At 44.3% G+C, this 12215-nt stretch overlaps 1 protein-coding gene across 1 annotated transcript in view; it reads left to right on the top strand.

The window, feature by feature from the left end:
• LOC147901565 (uncharacterized) overlaps positions 1-9605 on the top strand; it is an 81618-nt gene extending 72013 nt beyond the window's left edge. Inside the window, exon 7 of the mRNA XM_087375168.1 lies at positions 8979-9605. Coding sequence (XP_087231294.1) covers positions 8979-9605 — 627 coding nt within the window. The remainder of the gene's footprint in view (positions 1-8978) is intronic.
• Positions 9606-12215: the final 2610 nt, after the last annotated feature.

Here is a 12215-nt window from a genome sequence, read left to right as displayed (position 1 = left end):
TGTAACTCTCATATACATCTTGAAATTTTCAATTTATCTCTTCTACATCTATAAAAATAATAAATTTAAGCCTACCATTGCATAGATCATGAATTTTTAAATATTTTTCCTTTTTATAGCTCTTCAATCTGAGCTAAGGAGCAGAAGTTATGACCCATTCTTTGTAGGCTCTCCAAGGGTATAAAAAGACGTTATATATTTTTCTTAGCTCATCCTGAGGAGCTGTAAAGAGGATATTTGCTCAAAATTTTATGATCCAACCAATGGTGAAAGGAAAAGAAAGGATATTTGAAAGTAATAAAATAAGTCGCCATTTGGACATTATGTATGTATATTATATAAAGGTATATTTATATCTATCTCTGTTCATCAATATTTCATATTTACTTACATATTCCTTGAAATAATTTGGAATTTTGTGCTTCTCGAAAATGACTTGAGCCTATATATTTTGACCCCTCCCATCTTTTGTCCGCTCGTCGCTCGGGGGTTTCCATTTGCTCGGGGGTTTTCACTCGGAAAATGGAAACCCCCGGATTTGAAGTACAAATTAACTATTTTTAACTATACAACTTCCTCCAATGACCCAAACATGCTCGTTACTGATTTACATATTTTAATCAAGCCCCAATATGATATACAATGCCTTGCATCCCCTACAATGGGTCTGGGTCAAAATAGCCATTCTCTTTCACTCCCTTCGCAACATTTTTTGTTATTTTCATATGTTCTAATGACAACTGTTGACCATTGATGCACTAGTGCTTGCAACCCATGGTGAGACATCGAGGTAAAATATGCATCAAGATTTTCACTGCCCAAGTCAAGGGCATGGGTAAGAACATTCCACATACGCATCAAACCATCCAATGAAGTGTGCTGGTCACACTTGACCCTCCACGTCTACCAAGTGCATGGGTGGCAAACTGCTGACTTACTCCGCACTACTAGTCTCATGAGAAAAAAGGAGCAAATGCCTTGTTGTCATGAAGCGGCACTGGATGCATAAAGTTAGACATAGCGCTGCCATAGAGAATTTTTGCTAGCGGCTGCACCCCAGGTGGTGTATTCAACTCATGCACTAGCTGCTTATCCTCATTTTGAGTAGATGTTAGAAGTCTCTCTCCACAGCTGCCCTTAGGGTATGTTATTGTTCTTGATTGCAGCATACAAAGTGATTTCCTCTTGCCCATCCTCCATGGAATCTCATGAGGGAGGGGAAGACCAATACTCCTTAAACCGGCTAACCTATTACTATCAGCCCCACTGACTGTACCATAGGCTTCCCAACTAGCTTTCTAGTCCTGAAGCTGATACAGGAGGGTCCTGGAGTATGCAAAGAAGAAGGATCACCACATGGAGGCTTCATCACTCCAAGTGCTATTGGCTGACTTACACTTTCCCACGCTGCCTGTCATATTTGCCACCATGATGCTGCTTGGCATTAGCCCTGAAAATGCCTTGCATTAGCACCATGATGCTGCTTTTCATTTGCCCCTAAAAGTGCCTTGCAAACCACCATATCGGACCAGGCTGCCAATGTTAGGTGTGATGCCAGCTATCTGCAAAGGTGTCACTAGTGAAGTAAAATCTGGACAATGCAATGTACCATGCATATCAATAAGTGGATGCGAAGTATCCCCATTGCATCAACTGCACCAGCCTAAGGCATCACTAAAAGCATGACAACTACATCTTAGGGATCCATCTCAATAGCTTATGAGCCACTCTGTGTACTTAACGGCACAAGATGTTGAGGTGGCATTCGAGGGGTGTATGTGCCCTCAGATCTGGTAGCAATACGTGACAGGCTCAATGCAACTTGTGACAATGCTCCCTGGAACCTATGAATGGCATGCCAACTCATGGTGGGATAACTGTGAAGCGGAGATGGAATCGTATTTAAGTCAACTACATCACGCAAGTGCAATTATGACAATGCAATCAGCTCCACACTGCATTGTAAAAAGTGGCAGCAAAGAGTTGAACGAAGACAAAAGGTTAACAGGTGAAGAAAGCATCTAGTGCAAGAAGCAAGGTATGGTGTTTAGCCTAGTGACCCCCATGAAAATATATACAATGAAAAAAGCATGTGACACATCTGGCACCATCACCCGGGAGATGCAGGCTTGGAGCCCAATGTGTCCTCTTGGTTAGTCTCTTTTCTGCTCTTTTCCTTAACTTTTTTCTTTACATCTTTGAACAAAAGCACTCATGCTTGGAGAGGCGTGAAAAGAATTGAGGGAGCTATCTACAAAGTAGGGAAATGCACATGGTCATGGACTAATGATAAATTGATGAATTGTAATTACGTTTTGCAAGGATAAGAGTGGCCATGCGAGCTGGTTCTCTACCCTTTCCTGCGCTGCCGTCCCCACCTTCTCCCTTTGTTTTTGCTTCTTATGATCTCACCTCCCCTCTTTTCTCTTTCCCCTTTCCCAAGTGGTCTTTTCTCTTTTCCAGCCTTGCTTTCTGGTTCGTGAACAGGGCAGCTGCGTGTGTTGCTCGGTGTGGCTCACCTGGGAGCACTAGGAGTGGTCGCAGCGGTGGGCACCGTAGCTACCCCCTCTGCAGGTCGCATTGCCTCTTTCCAGCAGGTCGTGGTCCTATGAGGACCCCTTTCCAGCAGGAGTGATCACTTTGCTTGATACTGCATACAAGATTCTCGGCAAGGTCTTGAGTTTGCGGTTACGGCCTCATCTTAATGACATCATCCACGACATAGAGACCAGGTTCGTTCAGGAGCGCAGCATCCTAGACAGCATTCTCACATTCTGGGAGGCAATGGATTGGTCGAGGGAGGAGTCACAACCGTTGGCCGTCCTTCTCTTGGATTTTGAGAAGGCTTACGATAGGGTGGAGTGGTCTTTCTTGGAGGGTACTATGCGGAGATTGGGTTTCTGAGACAGATGGATCACAAGAGTCTCTTCGCTTTATGCGGGGAGCTCTAGTCAGATGCTTATCGGTGGACACACGGGCAAGGCCTTTCCCCACCATGGCTGCCCCCTCCCTCCCTTCCTCTTCTTGTTTGTGGCGGAGGCTTTGGGCTAGTACTTGAGATCATAGATGGTGGGCCTCACGAGGTTGAGGCTCCCAATCAGACAGGAGGAGCTGCTAGACTCTGAGCTCGCAGATGACATGGCCTTGTATGCAGAGGGCACCACAGCGAGTTTGGAGAGAGTGAGGGGAGCCTGGCTATCTACTCTGAGGCCTTGGGTGCGCAAATCAACTAGACAAAATCCATAGGTTTCTTCACAGGCTCTGAGGAGACACAGGAGATTCGAGAGTGGGGGAGCGACTTTGGCTTCCGATGGATACCGCGGGGCTAGACAACGAGATACCTCGGATGCCAGGTGGATATTGATATTACAACAGAGCAGTAGATCGCCCCAATTCTTGAGAGTGTTCGGCACAAGCTTCTCTACTGGAGCTCGTTTGGCACCTAGAGATTAGGGATCAAGAGGGGCGTATGCTTGAGCAGCGGACTCACATTGGTTGGGCACAGTGGGACAGAGGACTGGCCGGCTCCTTTGGCAAATGGAGCAGATGAACCATGGAAGCAAAGGCGAGGCTTGACGCTTTAGCGCATTTGCGAGGGGTAGGGCAGCGGATGAGAGAGATTGACCTAGCCATCCCTGAGTCGTGGTGGGAGGGACTTCGTATGTGGATGGACAGCAAATGGTTGGGCCAGTTTTCTCGGACTGGTGTCCCCTTGAGGATGATGATGCAGCGAGACAGCATGCAACCTGGTTTTTTTCGTGTAGGACCTGGAGACCTACTCCAGGCACTTACTGAGAGAGACCCAGAGATGGATGGGACCCTGGATGGGATTCATTGGCAGGTGATCATAGTGGTGGGACGTTTAGGGAAGGAGTGGCACATTGATCTTCCCAGTATCTGAGAGCAGGATGTCCCAAGATGGCGCCTCTAGCTTTGGGAGGGTAGGCCCTTGAGGGAGGTCCAATGGGATCCGGGAGAGTGGTTCTGACCTTCCAAGGGCGGCCTTGCCGAGCAGGTGGACGAGGTGCCCTACCGGCCTATTCCAGAGAAACCCAACTCACTGCCTAGGGGATCTCTGGTATTGGGGCTAACAGCCAGGTGGGGGACTATACAACTAGCGAATCCCTCGTGGAGTGAAGATGTAAAAAACTCCTGCAGGCCAAGCCTTGCAGAATCTCGAACGTGCCTCACGACAGTCGCCCTACAGCCTGGGGTTCCATGCTCCCATGTGGAGCGGAGGGTGTAGATGATATCCTGCCAGATGGCGACTCAGGTAGCCAAGGGTGAAACCAGATGCTCACCCATCACCAGACTGCAGCGAGGAACCCACATGTTCCATGTAGTGATACTAGCTACTATCTCCCATACGCTGTCCTCTGGAGGAGGAGGAACGAGGCTATCCGGAGGGACCGCCTCATGGAGAATGCTCTGTTCGGTAAGCTGGGTGTCCTCCCTCAGTCAACCAGGCCACCATCCCCCATGTGTAGTCCCTCTGAAGGCTCTGCATACAAGTCATAATCCTAAGGGCTCCCATCCAAATCCTCGCTGTGCTACGACAACTCCAGAGGCAGTGAGGGATCGTCTCCATAAAATCAGCAAAGCAACAATGACACTGCCCCTCCACCTGCATCTGCTCCAACCACGGGCCGATGGGCAAGCCTCTGTGGGCGGCTAGCTAGAAGAAGTAGGAGATCTTCCTCGGCCGCAAACTGGCCCATAATCGCGTCCAAAACCTCTACGTGGAAGGGATCCATATCAAAGAGTCCATCTGAAGCCTCCTTCAGCCTTTTCCGGTTTTTCCCATACTCAGCACCTTCGGGGCTGCTGTTTTGTATGATGTCTTTCAAGCATAGGTTCTTTTCTTTGCTAAAAAAAAAGAAGAAGTAGCACCTCTAGGACAAGAGGGACTATTGATTTCAATCATTCAGATGTTTGGAGCTATGCATAAGTCCACAGCATAAATGGTTAAATATACTACTTGATTCTCATCAACTACAATAGATATTACTGGGTCTATTTTTTCAAAGATAAATTTGAAGCTTTTGCTAGATTTCAAGAGTTGAAAGTGATGGTAGAGAACCAAATCTGAAGAAAATCAAAGTTCTTAGATCTGATCGAGGAGGTGAATACATTTCTTCCACATTCATGAGCTTTTGCAAGCGTACTGGTAGTTCACATATTCAAATAGTCCTCAACAGAATGCAATAGCTCAAAGGAAGAACAAGACTTTGCAGACCATGCTAGAGTAATACTCAGTGAGAAGCATATTCCAAATCAATATTGGAATGAAGCAATCATCACTGCCAATTACTTACTCATCAGCTTTTGATTGAATCCATACATGCAACAACTAGCAGGATATGTTGAAACTGGCAAAGAGAATCAGGTTTGTCGACTCAAGAAAAGTCTCTATGGATTAAAGCAAACACCCAGAGGTGGTTATAGCATAATTGACAAGTATTTTGTTGATCTGGGATACATCAAGTCGAATGTAGATCCTACTCTCTACTACAAAGTCCATGGGAAAGACATCAGCATTGCACTTTTGTATGTAGATAATTTGATTGTGACTGGTGGTAGGAAAAGCTTCATCATTAAGCCGGAACAAGACTTATTTGCTAAGGTTTGACGTGAAAGATATTGACTATGCATTATTGTCTTGGCATTGAGTTTTGGAGAGATGCAAATAACACCTTTATGACCCAATAGAAAGATGTGAATAATCTCTTGAAGGAGTTTCATCTAGAAGATTGCAAGATTTGTAGCAACTCCCATGGAGCAACATCTGAAACTTAGAAAAGCACAAGTTGTATTGGCAACTCACTGGATCTCTTATATATCGGACTATTAAAAAGCCAAATATTTGTTATGCAATAAGTTCACTAGCAAGTTTATGGTAAATCCCAAACAATTTCATTGGAATGCGACCAAGAGAGTCTTGAGGTGCATTAGACGTATAAGACAGTTTGGAATAGAATACAGAGGTAGTTACTTAAGGTTGCATGGATATTGTGATAATGATTATGTAGAAGACCATGAGACCTGGAAATCCACACAAGGATATGCTTTTTTTCTGCCAAGAATCCAATATATCTTTCAAGGACGACGCAAATTGATGTAAGAGAGCTCTTCATCCAAAGAAAGAGTGTTGCTTGGTCACATCACATTGCAACATTGTGGCATCAGAGTATTGCAGACATCTTTACCAAACCGCCTAGGAAAGAGCCTTTTGAGAAACACCGACAAGCTCTTGGTTTGACTCAGAGGAAGGACAAGGAAGTGATGGAATGTAATGTTCAGTCCTTCCATTTCCGAGAAGCCCACAGAAATGCTATACACATTATAGAGACTACATCAACACCCACACTCTACTTGCAATCCTAGGTTGCCACGTGGCACAGTACCAAAAGCAACGAGTGCGGGGGGTTCCAATCTCCCACGTCCTAGCCATGCCACCTCCAGAGACTTCAAAAAAATCCTGTGAGGGATAGCTCTGGAGGTCTTAAATACTCTCTATATCCAAGGGTTTCCACATATTATGGCATTGAGCAGCCCGCTTGTACACATGTCAACTTGTTTGACACCCGCTTCCATGAAGGTGCATTAGACCACGTCTGCAGATATACGAGGGGTGAAGGCCACGACCTCCAAGTCCCCCTTGTGGACGAATCCCCGAAGCATCAAGAACAATCACTGACCAAACCAATGGCCGGCACACCACAAGGCTCACGTAGACAAACTGCACTGGGTAGTCCCTCCCAAAGTGCATTCAAATCCATGTTACACCAAATATAGGCAGCCAGCCACTGATGCAAGCAGCCGCCGCCACATAAAGTTGTACTTCAACAGCCACCACAGCTCGAAACACCTCCGCAGCACAGTCTAGCCGCCGCCACGTGTAAGCTGTGCAAAGTCTGCCAATAGGCTGTAATATGAAGGCTGCCATGTGGCAGCGGGCCACGGAAGCACCAACTGCGGGGTCTCCAATGCCCCGCATCCTGGCAACACCACCTTCAGAGCCTCCCACATAGCTTTGGAGTTCTTCAATACACTTTGTATCCAAGGGTTTCCACACGACACAATTGCTTATGGTCTAATTACTTGAAGGCAATTAGACCATGTCCGCGCATATGTGAGGGGTGAAGGCCACGACTTCCAACACCCTTAGAGCTGTTTATTACACCATAATCTTTTATTTCCAGTTTAATGAACCTTAACAATCATCACATTGTCACATGCGCCCCTATGTCAAGTGCATGGTGACAAACTGGCTGGCCAAGCTCAGACCATCAAAAAGAGCAAAATAGCAGCCAAAAAAGGGCAGAACACAAGCGACCAACCTGAGGTCTAGAGGAGGGCAGAACAGCAGCAACAGGAAGCCATTTAGAGGCCAAGAGCAGCCTATAGAGTCGCCTTCCTTGAGCCGTTCAGTCCGACCAGATCTTGTCAGACCAGGGCAGTCAAAGGTTGGCCTGACCTTGTCGGTCAACTGGCTGACCTGGTCGGTCAAGTATCTGACCCGGTCGGGCCAGGTCAAGGCTATATATGGGGTCTCAGCCCTCCATTTCAGTCTCTGTTTCGGGGCCAGTTCTCCCAGCATGCAGCTGCGGAGTTCCAGTTCCCATCCCTGGCTGTTTCACCTGCCGTTCGGGGCGGGGATCCATTCAATCGTCATCAATCCCAGGCTGCAGCAGTAGCAGTTCATGGCCTGCAGCAAGATCAGCAGATCTAGTGTACCGAGGAGCCATGAATGCAGCATTAGCAGACCTGCATCCTTTGTGCTCAGTCGTCTAGTCTAGCAGGAGGGTCCCGCATCAGACATGGGAGCTTTTTGTGCATTTTTGCAGTGATATAATAGCAGCATGACGCTCAGATTGGTCCATTTTGTACACCATTTGGCACTCATGTACGGAGGTAGTTAGGGCATTTTCGCCAGCATTTATACATCATAAATAAAGCATGCATAGAGTTTGATTGAGTTCTCTGGCACACCTTCATGTACACATTCAATTTGCTTTTGCACAGGGTAGTAGTCTTGCATGCATCATTGGATATCCGAGCAGGGCATGGTACTAAGTCCCCACATGTTACATTGGTATCAGACCACCATGCTTCCTTCGAATCTGAAGAAGGTTCGAGGGAGTCTTGGCAGGTCCTGTGAGACTTGAGCATCCTTGACAGATCTTGAAGTCTATAGCAATCACAATAATGGGGATGTAATCAGCAGGGAGTGAGCATGGTTGGGATATTATCAAAATTGTATTTGGGTCCTACCTCGGACTAGTGGTAGCACCATGTTCTAGTAGCCTCTCCCTCCCTCCCTTCATCGCACATCAGATCGGCTCCCATCCTCACCCGTGTGCATTTACACCTAGCGTCAAAATAAAGGGGGAATTTTTTCTCTCTCTTGCAGTCATTGTCACAGCAGTTGATGGGTCTAGTAGTCTTCCATCATGGGCCCATCCAGCATTGCAGCTCTCATGGGAGTGTTGATGGAGCAGAATCGTCTCGTTGAACACAATTGATTCCTTTCCGTGCAGCTCCAGATCCAGCGCAATCAAAGGTCATCATCTAGGTAGTGGACCATCCTTCCACAGTACCCTCAGGCAGTATCTCATTCTATTAGGAGTCTTCCATCTCAAAGCATAGTTCAATGGACTATCGTGCAGCAATTCATTCATTGTAGTCTCTTGGATCTCCCACCCAAGGGGTCATGCAGTTTCTCCATTTAGCTTTCAGGGACCTAAATAGATGTGTAAGCACTCATTTGTTTTGAACTCTGGAGAATCAATCATTGCATATACTGTGTGCTTAAGGCATGCATGCATTATGCAAGATAATCATATACACAACACTACACTTGGGACCTGTCTCTAGGCTATGCACAGATGAATATGCCTTTTGCACCTTTGGATTTTGCAGTGTCAAATTTGGTAAATGCGTGCTCAATTAATCCATCCATGTACTGTCTGAATCAGCTTCAAGCAAGTATTGCAGAAACGTCAGAACGCCAATCGGATGCAATAGCTAGGCGGTGCGCCACCACCAAATTTACAGCTGCAGCCATTGTTCGGAAAGCTCATAGCAAGCTCCAAAATATGCAAAGCCGGAAAAGAGGCATAGATCAAGGACAGAGTCGTAGGTATGGCGGACATGATGAGGAATATATGGAACAAGATGACCTGGCAGTAGCAATAGAAACCACGTCAAAAGAAAAATGCTTAAAACGGCAGATGCAAGAGACAGCAACATTTCTTTTCGAGGGTACTGATGATAAGCAAGGTGATGTCCGTGGCAATGAAGCCTTGGGTTGTGCAGTGGAGAGAACAGGTGGAGAAGTAAAGGGAGGAACTTCAATTGCCCATGCTGGAAAGTGGGCAGGTTTATCGACCTGGACAAGGGCAGGTGCACGCAGTCTGGTGTATTCCCATTCTACACGCACAACAGCCCTTTTTGAGGCCCTTTCTGCAGCATCCTACTTGGATGAAGATGTTAGAGTAAGTGGTACCACTCTGACATTGTATGCACATGCTTGCAGAAACTGCTTGGCACGTTGTGAGCCTAGTGAACTTTATGTGGACGACATGCCTCCACATGGATTTTGATTGATATCCCTGATTGTGAAAGGTGCTACTGGGTGACTTTCTGATTATCGCTAATTTCAATGCAGCTTGATGTTCATTTTACATTGCAACCCGCCAATCAAGCTGGGAATATAGAGAAGCTTCCTAGTCTTGAGAAGAAATGCCTTTCATTTTCATGTCCTCAAATTTTTATGGTCCATTTGCCATGCTTTAGCTTTCCTGGCTTGTGGCCTTTTTAAGTTATAGAAGGCTGCGTGGAAACCCAAGATTGAATTGTATAATAATTAAATTTAAAAACGGAACGTTGTCAGTGGTGCAAAAATCGAGAGTGGCAGTTTCGCGTACGACGATTAGGACTAGCTAACTTTAGAAGAGGAGAAAGAGGTCCAGTATAAAACCAAGTTACAAACAATACGATTTTAGAACCCACAGAGGTTTGTGTCTTTCCCAATAGATGAAGATATATAAAGTTTATCTCAACTAGAGCTTGTCTGGTTCCCATGATGAGTTATTATGGAATTGTGCTGCCAACTTCCCAAATTGTAGAACAGGTTTCATAACAACTCAAACATTCATTTATGATGTGTGGAATTTCAACGGTGTGGCTGTCTATCTGACAGGTTACAATAATAATTAGATGAGATTACAATGTCTAGTAGTGAGATTTTGTTTGATATGGCTTAAATGTGACATATCATATGTACTTCTAGGTGATTTCTTACATATCAAATCTTATGCAATGGGCTAAGCATTGCCAATAGCACGTGCCTAAGCTACAAATTGAGGGCAATAAAGAAAATCTATGGAACACAGCAATCTGTTTATACCTCCTCAAGTCCACTTTAAAATACACACCGTAAAAGGAAGTAGTGCCGATATATAAAATCAAGTATTTTCATTTCATGGTATATTGAAGGAGTAACATATCATTGTTCTTGGTGGTGCATCATCTCTATGGACCAAGCATTCCAAAAAGCTGCCCAATGGTGGATCCTCTGTTTTCCCTTTTGTCCAGAGTTTTGGAATGATATGCTTATATGTATAAGCTTTCATAACTAGTGTATGTTTGCAAGAGGCATCCTCTAATCTCAAACTGTCATAGGATATATATTGGCTTGTTTGATTGGGACACAATACACACACTAGTTGATAGAAATTGATCATGGAACTTTTCACCACTGGGCTATCCCTGTAATAAATTGACTCAAATTTGCTCTAGATTATGAATTGATTAAAGGATTTAAAAAAGTGTAGCACTTAGGTAGGTAAAGTGTTAGTAGGTGCAAACATATACTTTTAGAGCACGGAAATGCAAACAATACGCTCAACCATTTTACAAGGCTCAAGAATATGGCCATTAAATTTCAAGCACCGTCAACACTTTGAAATAGGTCATATATCAGCTTGTGCTTGTATTCGTTTCAATGTACTAGAGTCGACACTCTAGCATAATATCTCAACCATTAACAATGCTTTTGCTTCATTGAGATTTCATTAACAATGCTTTTGCTTCATTGAGATTTCTCTTGGCATGTCAAGGAATGGATGAGATGATGATATTGTAATTTGGAAGTTACTTTTCTAGAAATTCGGATGAAGAGACCACTTTTTTCCCCTCTTTACAACCATGAAAGTACATTTTGTATCACGTAGATGTAACAGTTTTGGCATGTAGCTTAGCATCATGTTTGCACTCAAGGAGGCATATGATTCTACATCATGGTAGGTCTATCATTGGCCATGTCCATTGTGTTCTTATCATTTCTCATATATATGAGTCATAGAGATAGTGGTCAAGATGGACAGAAGTGCAGCAAATTGGATTTGTTATTGATTTATTTCTCATCTAAGAAGAAAGAAGGATTGCATCCACGTGGGAATAAGATGTGGTGCATGGTCGAAGGGGAAGATGAGGGTTAACTGAAAGTAAGGAGAAGTTTGTATTCACCATACTGTTGATGATGTTTTGGTATAGGGATGTTTCATTTAAGTTAAGCAAAGGGATATGCATGAAGTTGGTCTATTAGTGAAACCATGTCATACCTACATGCATATGTGGATGAAAATCATGCATCTTTTTTGTGAGTTATATTGAAGATTTAAATTCCTCTTTGCCTTTGTCCATTTCCTTGATCTAATCCTAATGCCAAATTTGTGTGCCTATCTTGCATGGTTGAAAAGAAAACCTAGAAACCCCATATTGTTAAATGGACTCCTATGTGCAACAAAATGCAACACCCAAGCGCACAATAAAGGACAAAAATTTGGATCTTATTTTTACCATTTCATTAAACAAAGTTTGCTTTATTATTATTCCAAGGAAGTGGTTCAAAAGAAATCGAAAAATGCTATTCAAGCGTCATCTACGTAAGATGCTATTGTAGCACCATTATTTAAAAAGTGGACTCATAAAAGGGGCCCTGTATGAAAGCCCTTCACTTGGTGACAAGGTGAATAAAACCGAGTGAATAATGGCTAATAGAGGACAATATAATATTGGAAAGTGCCTGACTTCTTTATTCAATCAATCAAAGTTTAATGTAGACCTACTGCTTGCTGCCTCAACTCTCCCATCACGTTTTTGAACTATATTTAAACTAGATAATCTAGTTTCTCAACCAAACTTGCACC

The sequence above is a fragment of the Dipteris shenzhenensis genome, chromosome 5 (assembly GCF_047967505.1).
Source record: "Dipteris shenzhenensis isolate YYH24624 ecotype China chromosome 5, Dip_SZ_1.0, whole genome shotgun sequence".
NCBI classification, from domain to species: domain Eukaryota; kingdom Viridiplantae; phylum Streptophyta; class Polypodiopsida; order Gleicheniales; family Dipteridaceae; genus Dipteris; species Dipteris shenzhenensis.
The sequence above is the reverse complement of the archived record's forward strand: the minus strand, read 5'-3'. Positions and strand labels throughout refer to the sequence as shown.